This window comes from Salvia splendens, chromosome 20 (assembly GCF_004379255.2).
Source record: "Salvia splendens isolate huo1 chromosome 20, SspV2, whole genome shotgun sequence".
Classification (NCBI taxonomy): Eukaryota; Viridiplantae; Streptophyta; class Magnoliopsida; order Lamiales; family Lamiaceae; genus Salvia; species Salvia splendens.
In genome coordinates, this window is record NC_056051.1 from 19,334,036 (window position 1) to 19,351,064 (window position 17,029).

The window sequence follows — 17,029 nt, forward strand, 5'->3', positions numbered from 1 at the left end:
ATGAATAGAAGAGAAGGGATATAAAGGAGTTGGCTTGACAGCTTGGTGTTTGATTATTGGATTATTATTGAATTTTCCTTAAAAAAGCACAATTTTCGTTTTCAAATCCAATTAGTGTGATTGAATCAGATTAGCGCAATAGGGAAATAGTTAATTGGCTAATTCGGTTACCAAAATGTATGGGGGAGTTATGACGATCTTGTAATGTGTACATTGATTTCAAATTTTGAATCAATTTTATATTTTAGGAGTTCATTTTTTTCTTTCTTTTTGAGTTAGTGTTTGGATTAATTTGAAGAAGAAAATGTTGTTGAGATATGGGTCGAAGTTTATTCCATTTCTGAGAAAAACTTTGTTGAGGAATGGCGCATTATGCGCTTTCCATTTTATTGAGAAGAGTATGAGTTATACCGAGTAATAATTACTTAAATAATACTACATCTGTGCATAAAAATAGTTTTGGATTTGGCGGTACAAGTTTTAGTGCGAAATCATTAAAAGTAAAAGAAATATACAAAGAAAAATACTTTTTGGCTGACAAGTTCGAGTTGAGTCATTATTTGACTAATGTAACTCAAACTCAATCTGTTAAGGAAACTTTCAATTCGAACAAGAATTAGACTTGTTATATTCAAATTAGAACACAACCTGCATAGGATAGCACCGTTATTGATACAATAATTTAGATTGAGATGACACGATAACAAAATGATAACAAAATGAACCTGATTTAGACGATTAAAACATGATATTAACCTAGATTTTAAACATGATTTATAAGAACCTAAAGAATAAAATGAATGTATATTTAAAAAAATAAAAATAATTAAAAAATTATACTCCTATCCTACTGAAATTATCGAGTTTAATCCGATAGAGACACAAACCTAATAAAGCTTAACTCATACCCACTAGTTTGTGCCTTTTCGTAACGGGTTTTTTGTGTCACGTAAAAAAATAATCATCCCTCCCTTTCCGACCATCTCTCCGGTTTTAGCATATTTAGATATAGCGCTGTGTTAAGAGCACAATTCTCTTAACGAAGAAATCCTGCGATTACACTCGCAACACATCAATCCGGCGCCCCGAACGTTGGGGTCGGCGGCTCAATTCGTGGCTGGCGCGGAGAACTTCCTCCGTCGGCAGTCTTCAAGGTTTGATAAGGAGTATTGCACAAGTAATGTGGGCAAATTATTTCTTCATTCCATGAATAAAAAGATAACAACCTAGCCCTATTTATAATACTAGAATACTAGCTTAGGGAACAAGAAAACAAGATATGAAAATATATTATGAATCAAAAGATATGGGGAATAAAAAGATAACTAAATATTTGGGGAATCCTAAGATATAGGGGGATCGTAACACACTGCTTAACGAAAATGAGTAATTCCATTAAAAAAGGGAGTAAAACTTTAAGCAAGGTTGATTTAGATTTGCATTTTTGAAGTGGAATTTATTTAATTCAATCAATCAATATGCACTTCTTTTTTAAAAGATGAGGATTTTGCGAATTTGCATTCCTTTTGTGTGCATGCCTTTTCCTTAATTCATAGTAAATAATTAAATTGGGATACGGTCTTGATTTTTTTGTTGAATTATACTCTCGCACAATCTTCGAACTGCATAAAAGAGATGAAATGTGAGATAAATTATAGTATTTACCAAATTGAGAGTGACGTGTGTATAAAATTAGAAATTCAACAAGTGAACATAATCGATCCAACACTTTTCCATATGCCAACTTATTTTGGAAAATTTATAATTTACAATGTGTATAAACCAATTTATATTGTACCTTAATTTACGAGGTACAATAAAGTGAAGTGAAAAAGTAGTTAATTAATGGTACCAAGTACAGATATATGAGTGCCATGGACACTAGAGAGACACTCATTTCTTGAAAATGCAATTTAGTAGCTTTAATTACAGAAAACTAGTACACTAACAATTTATTTTATAATTAATTAATTTTTTTTACTAAGAGTAAATTGTGTTTCACTTCTTTTGGAAAGAAACAGCTGGTGACGTTGAGAATAGGAATCATGTTCAATAGTAGTATAACAAAGGAATAATTGGGATTTTTGGTAAAATAGACGTATGTTAATATAATTTAGTAATTAACTTATTAATTTAGTACTATCCATTATACAATATCCCACACCTCGAAAACATACTATACTAGTACGGAGTATAATTTATTGTTCCGTGCATATTCTTCCAAAAAAATCAAGAAAAAGAAGACAAGGCGTATGCATAGTAAGTTAATTACTAGTATATTATTTTTTTGATAAATCAAAAAAGGCTCAAGCCAACAAATAGCAAGCAAAGGTTCAAGACAAAACTCACGTTATAGCTCACCATTTTGTTAATCTTCATATTGAATGAAATATATATGACTATACATACATCCATAAATTTTTGACCAATCAAATCATTATAAAAGATTTTCCCTAAATTACAACACTCAAACATTCGCTTTTAATCTAATTGAGCCCTGATCATGGTCCTTAATTCTGGCAATAAATTTTCATGTTCATCAATTATTCCTGCCGTTGACTGTATATCTATGTTTTTTTATTTCGATTTTGATATTATTCACAAAAGACATTGATTTTAGTATGAAAATATGTAAGATTAAGCTAAAGTATTTTGGTTTTCAAATCATAACCCCAAAATCGAAATGATTGGGACAATTGCAAAAAAGTCAGTCGTGATGTAATTAAAGTCGCTGGCAATAATTTTACAATTTGTTTTTTATGGCAATTTACCATAAATAAAAATATAAAATGGTGTTATATCACGACATCATTCACCAACATAGAGGGAAATGACCCTTATACCATTGAAAACATTTAATTCAATATGTGGGATTCCAATCTTTTTGGGTGTATACACTTCCATGACCGAAATAATTGGGTTTTAACTACAAAGAATAAATTGCAGGTGGAGCCATTTTATTTTTTCCAATCTTTGTCTCTACTGAATTTTAACCAATTTTTATTTATTATTTGTGCTCCTATATTAGATAATTTAATTTGTAACGCCTTGAATAATTCCCTACCAAACTGGCACAATTAGACAGCCGCGCACATGCACACCAACAACTATTGCATTTGACTCTATTTCATTTTCATTTATTTATCTATTCTCATTTAGTAATTTTTTGGGTGGTTGTTATTTACAAAAGCAGTTGGAATGTTTTTATTTTATCGCTTCATAATGGACCTCTTATTTTTTCATGTGTCTGTCAAATTACTAGAATGCTAACAACATTGGATACATTTTGAAATTCTGAATTTGAATTTCAAAGTCAACACATTCACTAAATCACTAAGAAGGTAAGTTTTGTTTTTAAAGGTAAATATTAAAGTTGGGATTTTACAATAATTGTGGGAGCCTATTGATACGGGGTAAATTAGTTGTTTAAATTACGTCAATTAAAGCACCCAATTGACTAACTAATGGAGGAGCCTCAAGGTTCAAAATATAGAGGAAAATTATCAGTTAATTACTTCTAACTTTCGTTGGTTTAAAATTTAAATTATTAATCATGGTAACTTTTGCACTAGGAGCCTTGAATAATTGAATTAGCTTTCCAATAGTTATTACACTAGAATCCTACAGTAAATATATGATAAACAGGCCAGTAATTATCAGAAATAATTTGTCAAAGAGTGAGGTTAATTACGAGGCAAAATAGAGAAAAGCCTGGAAATATTTACTTTAATGATGGTCTTTATTCCAGAAAAATGATTTCAAATAAAAAAAAGAAAGATAAAGCTTCAGTTTTAATTAACAGGGTGTCACATCTTGGAATGGACATTAGATTTACAGAATAATTGATCCTTCGAACTATTTTATAGTTGTACTACATTTTAAAACAAAAATTGTTGGGTTCCTAAATTGAACTAATTACTAATGAGTTTGAAGTCATTTTGCACTAATTTTTAACACTAAATTATCCTTTTTTGCACATGTTTAACCATCATTATTTCATCACAAAATAACTTTTGTAGGCGTTCTTGATAGCAGTGTATCCATGATTTTCAATTTAAGGACATGACATATGATTTCTGCGACTTGAAGCTTCAAATTGTACATGTCCTCTTTCTTCTCTTTATTATGTTATTTCAAAAAAATCTTTGTCTTCGTTATTTTCATTAACAATCTATCTGTATTTTAAAGTAGATTAATTTCTAGTGTTACTATTTAGGTGAATTCTATTATTAGAAATGGAGGTTCTTAGACTTTTTGGAATTTTCATGTCATTCCTGATCATTCATCTTAGACAGTAAATTTTACAATAAAAATACTATTGAAGATATTTTATAGATATAAATATAATGACTATATAGTAAAGGTTTATTTGAGAAAATAAGATATAGACGTATATATAATTAATGAATATACAATATAAAATTATAGTCCGAAGTAAACCTTTGAACATAAATTATACATAAGCAAAGTTTCAATTATTTTTTTGGGGGCTATCATTCAAATGTGGGTTTATCATTATCACTATAAAAAATCACTTACCATTGCAAAAATGAGTCAATTGACATATATGCTAATATGCTTCCGAGGTAAAAAAAAATGAAAAAAGACCAAAATATTTCAAAATAATATAAAAGGACATCTAAAGGTTATTTTTCCTAATAAAATTAAGTGGAGATCGCAAAAGTGAGATCTTCGTTGTTCACTTCGCACCACCATTTTTGCAATTCACTCAAAAAAAATTTATATTGAGCTCTTTAAATATTTGATCTAACAATATTTTCTTCAATTGTTATATGCATAGATATGATGACACGAAGATATTACAAATCGATGGCGATCATGACAGCATGGACAAAATCGAAGAATAATTAATGTTTTTATTAGATCTTTTCATGCATGAAGTAAATTATTTTTCATCAACATATGTTTAGGAAATACAGATAATATGAATCTATGCCTTTACCTCTTTCTTGCTCCCTTAATCCTTACCAAGATCACACGCCTTTTCCTCTTTTTTGGATCGGTTAATGCCCATTTATTTGAATGATAAACTATGATATAGTAATATGTTTTTTGAGGCAACATCACTTTCTTAGCAGAGACCTCTGCGATTTGGTCGGGTTTTGTCGATTGAGAATCTGATACATTTGTTTTTTTTTAATTTTATATTTAATACTACCAAAGTATGTGTTGCATATTTTGGACCAATACTGATCTTCTGGTTTGATCGTGTTACGCTTTCAGCTTAATAATATTATGCCCTTTTTCCTTACCTATTTATAGTACTCCTATTTAATATAAGTGTGTTTTCAGTAACTCATTTAAGTAACATATTTTATGTAGTATAAATTGACGGAAACCACAAAGTTTAGTCATTTATTGGTTGATTTTATGACTTTCAAATATTGTCAAATTGATTATACCTATTTTTTTTTCTCAATTGTCCATTTGATGTGGATTTAAAAGAAATTGTGTAAGATATGGAAGCCAAAATCTATGGATTTAGTCTGAAAATATAGAGTATAGTAGTATAAAATTGGATTAATGTATTTTGGCTTAAAAGAATATATACAATTTCCCTCAAATTAAAATCAGTGTCATAATTGAGAAAAATGTCAAAATTATGACTTATGATAGTAATTAATTAAAGTTGAAAATTGCGTGATTGATCAAAATTGACAAAATTTTCTATCAATTTTGACTTTTTAAATATTTATTAGAGTCTTATGCATTGTGCCAAACCGTCTAAAAGCCAGAATAAGTAAGACAATAATCATGTTTAGATTCAAAATCATATAGAGAAGCCAATTTATAATTTTACTAGCTTTAATGGGTGTTTGAATTCAAATTTTAACTTATTGACAATTTGACATAAAATTATTGACAGAAGATAATTGAGTTTAGTTACCTGATCATCTCCTGCCGTGTACAACCCCTACCATTATTTGAAAGTATTTTATCAATTGTTAGTTTGTATATTTGCAATGACAAATATTCAAACTAACAATTGAATGTTGGTGACAGATTAGAATTATGTGACAAATTAGAATTACATAATTCTCCGCATTATCGACATTGGCCAAAGCATGTCCAAATTTCTTCAACTAGATCTCGTTGGAACTGCCACTGAAAGATTGTCGGCCCCATAGAGGATTTTCGAAGAAATAATCCGCCATCAGTAGTTAGTCCGACGCTTCTCTTTCCTGATCTATGTCTTATGATGGCGTTTATTTGCTTATTGAGTCGCCTGGTCAGCCACCTCCTCGCATTGCGAGTCAATCGGAGAAAAGCGGTTGTAGTTGATGTCCGACAAATTGTCACCGAATGGAGCATCGTCCTTGCCAAGTGGATTCATGTAAATCGCAAAAAAAGAAGCTAGAGTGAAACGAAGCTTGGGATGGGATTGGAGTAGGAAATTGGAGTATGAATTGTGTAGGATAACCGTTATTTTCAAAACAGAATTACGTGGCAAGCAGTGATTGGCTCACCGTTTAGCGTACTCTTGGACGCATGATTGCGCTGCATGCTTAATGGTAGAGTACGTGGCAGCGTGCGTTGGGAAGTCGCTAAGCACGTGAGATTGGGGTAGAATACTAAATCTATGTGGAGTACTATTGGCACGTGCATAAGGCATTTTAACTCCGGTGTTGTGTCAGACGTGAAACGTCTTTACTATGCTCGTGCTTGTTGCAGATACCACAAATCTAATTGCAATTTTCTAAAATTTTGCCACTCGCTTAAGCTTAATATTTAATTTATGTTTTAGGCGTGACTATATAATACTCCAATATCGTTGCTAGATAACGTTTTAGATATAAATTAGAGATGTTCTGTTTAAAGAAAATGCAAGGTTGGTCGAATTTATCTCTCACTATTCGTAATCTCAATGATTATAATTAATGAGCCATTGGACAATTTTCGCCACCGATAAATAATACTTCCATTCGTCCTGAAAAATAGTCTTTTTTTTCCTTCTTGTTTTAGTCCGTTCCATTAAATTAGTCTACTTTCAAACTTTCTTATCAAATGACACAATACACTACTAATTAATAAGATGATTTTTTTTATTAATATTACTTTAATTATTTTTCCTTTCCATCTATAGTACTTTATTAATTTTGCATTACGATATGTATTGTCTGGAGCAATAAAAATCTAATTGAGATGGTAGTTTACTCTTTAGGTCTGGATAAGAAACATAGACAAGGGACACTGATTTACTGTCGTTACTCTTTATGCATGTGTTTGAGTATTCTAAAGAGTGAATATACATAAATATAATTATCGAATTATGTGAACTATGGAGATCCCAATGCCCAAAGTATATTGTTGTTGGGGACCATTTTCCCACTACTAAAATTTCATCAATAACTACTTACTATCCTTTTTTCTTCCACCGGAATAAAATATGAAATAAATACTTTAACAACCCACATAGTAAATGCCGATTGTACTAACTACGTATTTATTTAAAAATGATGTAAAACGCAATAACATAAAAATTGTTGAGCACATATGATTCTGCTGATACATATTTGTAGTGAAATCATTTAAGACGACATTTGTTTCAAATTAGCAATTTGGATGTATTTTCAAAAGTAAACAAATTACCAAAAATATATGATTCGGGAGGAGCTTCCATTAATGTTTCGCTATATACTGTGACTCTGTGGGTGCTCTAATAACAATGAACTCATTTCATTATGAAAATTTACGATATGAATGTTACACCTTATTGAATTAAGTGCATCACATATCTGGACTCGAATTCAGTAAGAGGCAAATATTTCAATTTAATTTTAGACCTATTAATTTAATGCCTAATGCAATTATTTTAGAAATCTAGTCTGATTAATAGGCTGCAATGAATTGGTTACAACATGACTTACTCCATTGGGATAATCATACGACTTGATTTTGTAAGAAGCAACTGCGAAGTAGGCTAAAAAATGAAACATTATTTACTTTATCATATAGGTCGATGATATTTTGATTATTTTATATGTAAAAATATCATGAATTTGAATAATTGTCTAAACATGGTTTGCTCCCATGATCAAAATTTAAAAAGATTGTGTTAGAGCAGAGGGATAGAGTAGGGAAGACGAGATTAATTGAGAGATTGTATACAAATTTTACTTAGTATAAAACGTCATTTATGTTAAATGTTAATTGTTAGTGTATGTCAAATAGTTGCATAATTATATTATATGGCTTTGTAAAAGTAGTATACATAGAAACAAGAAATTGACATAAAGAGACATCACAAACACCAAAATTTAGAATAATCTCCAACGTTGAGAACTAAAAGGCCTAATTCATATTGTTATTACCTATGCTTATTTCACAAATAAGTAGACAACCAACTCCTACATTGTGATGTTACTCTCTCATTCTATCCTCAACAATGCCGCCTTCGCAAAAGGTCGTGTGTGTAAAGCAAGTGAAACAAGAGACTGCGGAGGAGTGGGACGAGACGATGCCCCTGCCCGGGGATATCATCGAGGGCGTGGGCGAGGACAGCGCAGATGAGTCGTTTATCTCGGCCAAGGCGCGGGCTGACCTCAACTCTCAGCTAGGGAGGATCCACCGCGTGGCCGGGGAGGTGTGGCTGAAGGTGAGGAGAGGGGAGGGGGCGATCAAGCTTAGAGTGTGCGTCGTGCCAGTTGTGAACGGGAAGCTGCAGAAGAAGTTCACCGTTAGGGCCGCCTCCGATGAGAGGCACGTAGCCGTGCTCGCCGAGATGACGTTCCAAGAGTGCTTTGATTTGCAAGGTAAGTTTTCTATTGGTACTTTTATGTGAAAAAATGTTCTAATTTATGCCGGTTTTTTTGTCCGTCCACGAGAAATTGTCTTATTCAGTTTTCACTAAAATCTTACATTTCAATTTATTTTTTTATATTTATTATAAAACTAATACATAACGGTATGATATAAATTTCATAACATCTGAGTCAAGTCAACTGAAGATAATTAATAGCGAACAGGAGAGTAAATATTTAGGATAAAATGTGACTAGCAATTATCACTCGTATGTAGAGATGAGTAGGCGAGTGGTGAATTTAGACTTCAAGGGTTTCCACCGGAAAGGGATCAAATACGATTGGAAGCAAAAGGTGGGGTCGTGTTTGCCTGACCGGCGGTCCACGGTGGTGAGCTCGATTCTCTTCATGCCTTTGTCGAGAGAGCGGGGTATGGAGGCGCCTACCGTTAGAGCGATGGCTTGGTTTTCGGCTGCGATTTCCTCCGGGATTCCTCTGGTCTTCACAAACATTCAAACTGAACAAATCATCACATCAGTATGTTCCTCTCTCTCTAGCTCTAGTCATATCACTATAAAAAAATGTTATAAGGACATTTTTTAGTCAATTAAGGATGATAATTAGTGTCTCTAACCACACAACCTCTGCTTTAAAAAGCACCTTCGATCTTGGCATCTCAACTAAATTAAGAGACGCAAATGAAAAACGTTTCAGAAAAGCAAAAGATTAATTAGGTTTAGTGGACATTTGTGTTAAGGACACTTTTCTTTGCGCCAAACAATTTTTGTTTTTTTTTTAAAAAATTTTCCAACACACAAGTAATTGCGTATGTAATATTGTGATACGTTTGTTGTGGTGTATGTTTGTTTGTTAAAATATGATTATTTGTAACACATATCAGAAGGAGACGAGGCAGACAACAAGCAGGCAACAAAGCACAAACATGACGACTTTAAACGTGGTGCAAGGCATAAGGCTCTGGTTTCTGCCCGGGCTCGCTGAAGTCCCAATCGAGCTATTCCCACAACCGGGAGAGTTTCGATTCGGGATGGACATCAAACGTACCGAAGAGGTAAAAATAACATTTTATGTACTGTATAAGATGGGATAGCGTCAAACTGAAGATATAAAAAATTGCAGGGCTTCATCTGCGTGAACTCAGTTGCCCGAGGGACAGCTGCAGAGCGGGCTGGCCTGGGGCAACTGTTCCATCAGGCAAACAGAACGCGCCACCTTCTTGTGATCTCGAGGCTCAAGGGGAAGAGCTTGATGCCGTCGACAGTCGACTCGGACGGCTTGATTCAGTGCTGTGATAATGCTGATATTAGACGTGAATTATTTTTTGCTATGGAGAAAGCAGACGGCATTCAGCTGCATCTCATGTCTTGGCCGAATGAGGCTGTTGTTTCGTCGCCGGCTTCTGTAATTGCAGCTCTTAGGCCGCCGGAAAGCTACTGATTTTGTGTAAAATGTTTAGAATGAAATGGGAATAAGCAGAGATAAATAGGTCACATTTCTGTGTTACAAACTGCAATCATTTTAGTGGTTTCGTAATGATTTCGTTTTATTAGGTGTTTCACTCGCTTTTATTTTTAACAAGTATAATCCTGCAAGTAGTGTAGGGGGCTATCATAGTGTAGAGGCTATAATTTTAGTATTTTTTGTGGGAGAAGAAATTCACAAAATAGATAAAAGGAAAATACATGGGAGGGCATCCACTACGCGGCGCGCCACCGTCCCGCGTTCAGTCCGGGACGAAACGCTCGCGCTACGCGTTGCGACACGCCGTCCCGTCCCGCGCCCGTCCCGCGGCCCTTGCCTGCGAGACACGGGACGGGCTGTCACGCCACGGCCATGGCGACGTGGCGCGCCCCTGCGCCATGCGTGACGCCCACTCGCCGACCCGCGAGTGGGCGTCGTCACGCTGACGCAATAAATCAATTTATTTAAAAAAAATCAAATTTAAATTTTTTTATTTATAAAAATTGTTTTTATATTTAAAAACAATTTTTACAAATAAATAAATATAAGAAATTCGTAATAGCCCACATATATTTGATGGACTTGCAAATTTATGAAACTCATTCTTGGTTGCTTCTCTTTTATAGAGACAACCTTGAATGTTTTATGTTCCACTTTCGATGTGGGACAAAGTCATTCTTGGTTGCTTCTCTTTTATAGAGACAACCTTGAATGTTTTATGTTTCACTTTCGATGTGGGATAAAATCATTCTTGGTTGTTCTTCTTTTATAGAGACATCCTTGAATGTTTTATGTTTCACTTTCGATGTGAGACAAAATCATTCTTGGTTGTTTCTCTTTTATAGAGACATCCAAGAATGATTTTGTCCCACATCGAAAGTGAAACATAAAACATTCAAGGATATCCATATAAAATTATATTTTAAATTATGTCATTTTTATTTTTTTAAGATTTTAATTATGTTTTTTTTTTAATTTTAAGTTGTATTTTTATTTTATGCTGTAATGTTATTTTAATTTTAATGAAGTGTGTTTGTTTTAATTGAATTGTGTTGGAAAAAAATAAAAAATGAAATTGAATGAATAGTAATTTAAGGGACGGAATAAGGGACGGTTAAGGGACAGAGCGTTGCAGGTTCCGTCCCTTAGTTAAGGGATGGAGGAATAAAGTACAGTGGGGCCCTCAAATAGTAGTTTAAGGGACGGTTAAAGGACGGTGGGGGGACAGCGTAGTGAATGCTCTAATATATTTAGTAAATAATAAACTCTATTGAATAATAAATCAAAAAAATTTGAACTGTATAATATAACTATAGTAATGAAATTGCCACAATGTTGGAAATTATAGATATAGATACAGCTCATGCCTCATGTAGCAGAGACAATGGATCAACGGCGGTGGTCGGGATGGAGGCGTTGTCACGGGCGGTGGTCGCGTCAAGTAGCAACCTCATGTTGTAACTCTCGTGAAAGCCACCGAACTCCTGGAGCGCTTCGGCCACGAGCAAATCTTGTGGCGCAGGCGCAAGTGTCGTCTTTCTTGGGCCTGGGCTTTGGTAGCTTTGTAGCCAACGAGACGCTTAAATGTAGACATTGGTGTGCTGGAATTCGCTTTCGGCTCCGCGTTGAGATTCGTTGGCCTCGGGCGCCGCCACTGCTCATGTAACTTCCACTGGTTGTGTTCTTCGTCTGTTTCAGCGCAGACGCCGCCGGCGCTATCCTTCTGTCGAACTTGGTCTTGTCTTTCAACAACATCTGAATGTTGTAGAATGATACGGACCAACAGGAGAACTCATCCCAAAAAACTAGCATGTTAGGTGAGAGAGCTCATTTAGTCTATAAACCCCACACCAATTGTTCTCACAACCGATGTGGGAATTGTGTCCGTAACATTTGACCATCCTTTAAAGGTCAACGTCCTCGTTGGTCACGGCTGGTTCTTTTTCAGGCCACCACTCCGAGTTCTCGTTGGTCACAACCACGTTGGTCACGACAGATTCTTTGCCTGGCCACCACTCCATGGGTCACCACTCCGTTTTAGCCCCAAACGTACTCGTTGGTCACGGCGAGTTCGTTGCCCGGCCACCACTCCGAGCCGTTTGGGCTCTCAATGAAGGCACCCGTTGATACAGACCAAGTAGGAGAACTCATCCCAAAAGACTAGCTTGTTAGGTAAAAGCGTCCATTTACTCTATATACCCCACACCAATTTTTCTCACAACCACGTGGGAATTGAGTCCGTAACATAGAATCATTGATTTCTGGAGGACATCCTCCATGCTCTTGCTGCTACCGCGTCGTCCCTCATCTCGTGTAAATATCCCTGAAATTGTTGACATGGACCATGATCCGATCCAAACACTGGCGGAGCTGCTCCTTGTTCCGCTTGTATGCCCACTTCGGCTCACCGAGTTGTATCTGGCCTCAATGCGATCCCAAATCATGGCCATCATCCGATTGTTGGCGTATGTTAGATCCTCTGATATATCGATCCAATAGTCAACCACCTTCGTGTACTCCTCGATGGATTAGTCCGTACGCTTCAAGACGTACTTGTTGTTGACCACGTCGGATGGGAGTAAAACGGTTGGCGCCTTATCCTTCTGTGTCATCCTCTTCTTCCTCGCCAACTTTGCCTTTAACTCGCCTCCATCTCACCGACCCTGTAGGAGTCCGTGTTGAAGAACGGGTTGAACTCAGTGTCCGAATCAAATGTGGACCCTATAGATCCAGGAGTCTCGACCCTATAGTTTTCGTAGCCACGCCAATGGGCCCCACTTCTGCCGAACATCGACATACCCTTGTCGGCACTATTTGGGTTTAGGAATTCACCGGGATTCATATTTGATAGAGATGAGAGTATAGAAAATGTAAAGAGGAAACATGGAGAGGAGAAACACTCTCAAATAAGATGAGAAGAAAGATATTTTCTCATTCAATCAATATGAAAAACAAGATACGAAGTGAAGCTACTTATTTATACTTTTAGCTCATCTAACTAACATGTAGCATGCGTGCACATGAGTACACGAGGGCTGACCACATAGGATCATCTCCCTTCTAACTAACTATAACTAACTCCAGCTGCCACCTCACTCCTACGTCATCGTTTTCTTCTTATTTCACGAGCTCACTCTTCCACTTTTATTCATTATCTTCGATCACTTCAATATCCCCCTTCAAGATGGACTGTATAAGCTCTTGAAGTGCATCTTGTCTAAGACTCCACGAAACCCCGCTGCTCCTAAAGGTTTCGTAAAGATGTCAGCCTACTGCAATGTGTTCCTGATGTGCATAGGTTTAATGATTCCTTCCAAGTATTTTTCTCTTACCGTGTGGCAATCTATCTCAATATGTTTCGTTCGTTCATGGAATACTGGGTTGGAACAGATATGCACAACAACTTGATTATCACAATATAAAGGAATGGCTCTCTCCCTTTTTACACCAAAATCAGCAAGCAGATTTGATTCCCATACAACTTCACAACTAGCTTGAGCCATAGCTCTATACTCGGCTTCTGCCGAAGACCTTGAGATTGTATGTTGTTTCTTGGCTCTCCATGATATCAAGGAAGATCCCAATAACAAACTGTAGTCGGTCATTGATCTCCGGGTATCCGGGCAAGCAGCCCAATCTGCATCAGAAAATATGCTCAACATTGGCTCTGTCTTTTTAGAATAGAAGAGGCCATGTCCAGGTGTTCCCTTGATATATCTGAGGACCTTTTCTGCAGCTAACCAGTGTTCTTCACAAGGTTTAGAGACATATTGACTCAGCTTGTGAACTGCAAAAGTTACATCTGGTCTAGTAATGCATAAGTATAGGAGTCTTCCAATCAATCTCCTATACTTGGATGGTTCTTCCATGATTTTCCCTGCCTCTTGTCCCAACTGTTTGGTAGGATCCATGGGAACAGAAGAGTTTGCATCCCAGTAAGCCAGCATCTCTCAGTAAGTCCATCACATATTTCCTTTGTGAGACAAGAATTCTATCTTTGCTCCTTGCTATTTCCAAACCAAGGAAATACTTTGGAATACCCAAATCCTTGAACTTAAAGTGTAGAGCCAAGAACTCTTTGAACTTCTCTATCTCATTCTTGTCACTTGTAGCTACCAAAATGTCATCAACATAGACTACAATACCAAAGAAACTGGACTTGCTTCTTTTGTAGAAAAAGGAATGATCTGAGGCTGACTGTTGAAGTCCAAAACCACTCAAAACTTGATAGCTTGAGATACCATTGCCTAGAAGCTTGTTTCAAGCCATATAAGGACTTCTTGAGTCTACAAACAAGCTTAGTGCCTGGTTCTGATTTGACCCCCTCAACAGACAACCAGGAGGTAAGTTCATATAAATTTCCTCCTCTAAATCTCCATATAAGAATGCATTATTTATGTCGAGATGACATAGATCCCAATCATAGATTGCTGCTAGAGCTAGCATGAACTTCACAGTGGTCAACTTAGCTACAGGAGAGAATGTATCAAGAAAGTCCACACCTTCTAGTTGAGTGTATCCTTTAGCAACAAGCCTTGCCTTATACCTTTCAACTGTTCCATCAGCATGGAATTTCACCTTGAAAACCCACTTGCAATCAATAGGAACTTTCCCCGGTGGTAAGGCTATGATATACCAAGTATTTGTTTTATTTAGAGCATATAATTCATCTTGAATAGCCATATGCCACTCTGGTATAGGAGCTGCTTGAGAATATGTGGTTGGCTCAAAGACTGCAGTCATCAAAATGACATATCGAAGGTATGTTGGGGATATGTTTGAAAGTGCAAAGTATGAAGATATGGGATAAGGAGTTGCTGAAGAGACTGAGTTACAAAGATAATCAGTCAAATGAGCTGGTGGATTGATCGATCTGCCAGTTCTGGTGGCGAGTGGCTGATTATTTCCAGAAGATGTAGAAGGAAGGTTATTATTTTGTGAGGCTGAAGAGTTATCAGAAAAGGTGAGAGGAGAGTTATTTGGTGCGGATGAATTATTTTGTGTGGCTGAGTTATTTTGTGAGGCAGAAGAGTTAGAATCTGGGAAATTTGATGGAGAAAGATGAGAATATGGAAATATAGCTTCATGAAACACAACATTTCGAGTGATTATTTCCTGCATTGTTTCTATATCAAGGAGTTTATACCCTTTATATCCAGGAGGATATCCCAAGAACAGACATTTTGAAGCTTTTGGTGAGAATTTATCTCTGTTTCTGTGGAGGGTAGAGGCATAGCATAAACATCCAAAGACTTTCAAATGGGAATAGGAAGGCTGTTTATTGAACAATATCTGGAAAGGTGTGGTATTTTGTGGAAGAACAGAAGAAGGTGTTCTGTTTATCAAATATGCTGCAGTAAGAATGCAGTCACCCCATAAATGTATAGACAAATGAGATTGGAAAAGAAGGCTCCTTTATTTTCTTGCTGAATTGTGTATGGACAGTGTTGAAGAACGAGTGAGAATATCATTCACATCAGATTTATGCTTCATAAAAAGGTCTAAACAAATCTAGATGCATCATCAACTATGGTGAGGAAGCAATGAAATCCTTGAGTGGTGCAAGGGCTGAAAGGACCCTAGACATCACAATGGATTAAATCAAAAGTTTGTTCTGCCATAGATTGAGAAGGGGTAAAAGCTAAACGTTTATGTTTTGCCATGGGATATATATCACAAACAGAAAGATTTTTATTTGGCAAATGTAAGATTTCAGAAATACATTTGAGTTTATTTAAAGAAGGATGACCTAGTCTCATGTGCCAAATGTCAACAGAGACTATAGAGTTTACAGCAGAAATACATGCTGAGGAATTAGAACAAATACCAGAATCAACAATGAGAGTATAGAGGTTGCCAACACGTTTACCCTTCCCAATCAGAGTCCCCCGTGAAGTTTCCTGGATTGTGAGTGAATCATGAATAAAGTTCACAACACAAGGCAAGGAAGAAGTTAAGGAGCTGACAGAGATTAGTTTAAAAGTGAAAGAAGACACACAAAGCACATAGGAAAGAGTAATTGAAGGTGTTAGCTATATGGTGCCTATGTGTGTCACCACAGCTGTTCCACCATGGGGTAGATTTACAAAAGCATCATTCACAGGAGAATATGAATCAAATAGAGATAAATTGCAGCAAACATGATGAGTAGCACCAGTATCTATCAGCCATGAAGGATGGGAAGTAACCGTAGCAACAAAGGGTTTGAAAGAGATTGTACCAGTAAATTGAAGAGGTGTTATCTAAGAAGATGAAGCGGCTGAATGTATAAGTGTGGCAGAGACATTATCTGGTGAAGGAGTTTGAATTTGAGGAGGTGGAGATATGCCAATTTGAGACTCCAGGAGAGCCATAAGTTGTTGACATTATTCCATAGTTGAAGTCAGAGAGCCTGCTGTAATGGATGAACCTCCAGCTACATTTGAGGAGTTCTTTTCACTATAATCAGCAAGACTATCATCCACCATATTGACTGATTTCGGTTGTATGAAATCCTTAGACATAGGCTTCCCCCTGCCACGTCCAAAACTTGGTGGAAAACCGTGCAAAACAAAGCAGCGGTCGACAGTGTGATTGTTCTTACCACAATGAGTGCACAATATCCCTCGGCCATAAGATGAGGAAGCAGCATTAGCAGCGAATAGTTGCTCACTTGAAGAGTGATATGTAGATCCAAAATTGTGATCCAAATTTCTCTGCCTCTCCTCTTGTACAACCAGAGAGAAAGTTTTGGACAGAGATGGTAAAGGTACCATAGATAGGGTGCTAGATATGATTTGAGAAAA

At 36.1% G+C, this 17,029-nt stretch overlaps 2 protein-coding genes across 2 annotated transcripts; one reads left to right on the forward strand and one right to left on the reverse strand.

Moving 5' to 3' along the window:
* Window positions 1-8,407: 8,407 nt before the first annotated feature.
* LOC121781610 lies at window positions 8,408-10,321 on the forward strand. The gene is made up of 4 exons (XM_042179337.1): window positions 8,408-8,774; window positions 9,040-9,299; window positions 9,664-9,834; window positions 9,903-10,321. The coding sequence occupies exons 1-4, from the start codon at window positions 8,408-8,410 to the stop codon at window positions 10,218-10,220; spliced, it is 1,116 nt and encodes a 371-aa protein (XP_042035271.1). The 3' UTR covers window positions 10,221-10,321.
* A 3,192-nt stretch (window positions 10,322-13,513) lies between these two features.
* On the reverse strand, window positions 13,514-14,191 carry LOC121781612 (secreted RxLR effector protein 161-like). The gene has a single exon (XM_042179338.1). It carries the CDS (start codon window positions 14,189-14,191, stop codon window positions 13,514-13,516), a length of 678 nt encoding a protein of 225 aa, XP_042035272.1.
* Between the last annotated feature and the right edge of the window lie 2,838 nt (window positions 14,192-17,029).

What these genes read in the sequence shown, in the direction of transcription:
- LOC121781612 (XM_042179338.1), bottom strand. Translation starts at nt 14,191, where the DNA reads ATGCTGGCTTACTGGGATGCAAACTCTTCTGTTCCCATGGATCCTACC.
- LOC121781610 (XM_042179337.1), top strand. Translation starts at nt 8,408, where the DNA reads ATGCCGCCTTCGCAAAAGGTCGTGTGTGTAAAGCAAGTGAAACAAGAG. An exon ending in AGAGTGCTTTGATTTGCAAG is followed by an intron (nt 8,775 to 9,039) that starts GTAAGTTTTCTA and finishes ACTCGTATGTAG; the next exon opens with AGATGAGTAGGCGAGTGGTG. An exon ending in CTGAACAAATCATCACATCA is followed by an intron (nt 9,300 to 9,663) that starts GTATGTTCCTCT and finishes AACACATATCAG; the next exon opens with AAGGAGACGAGGCAGACAAC.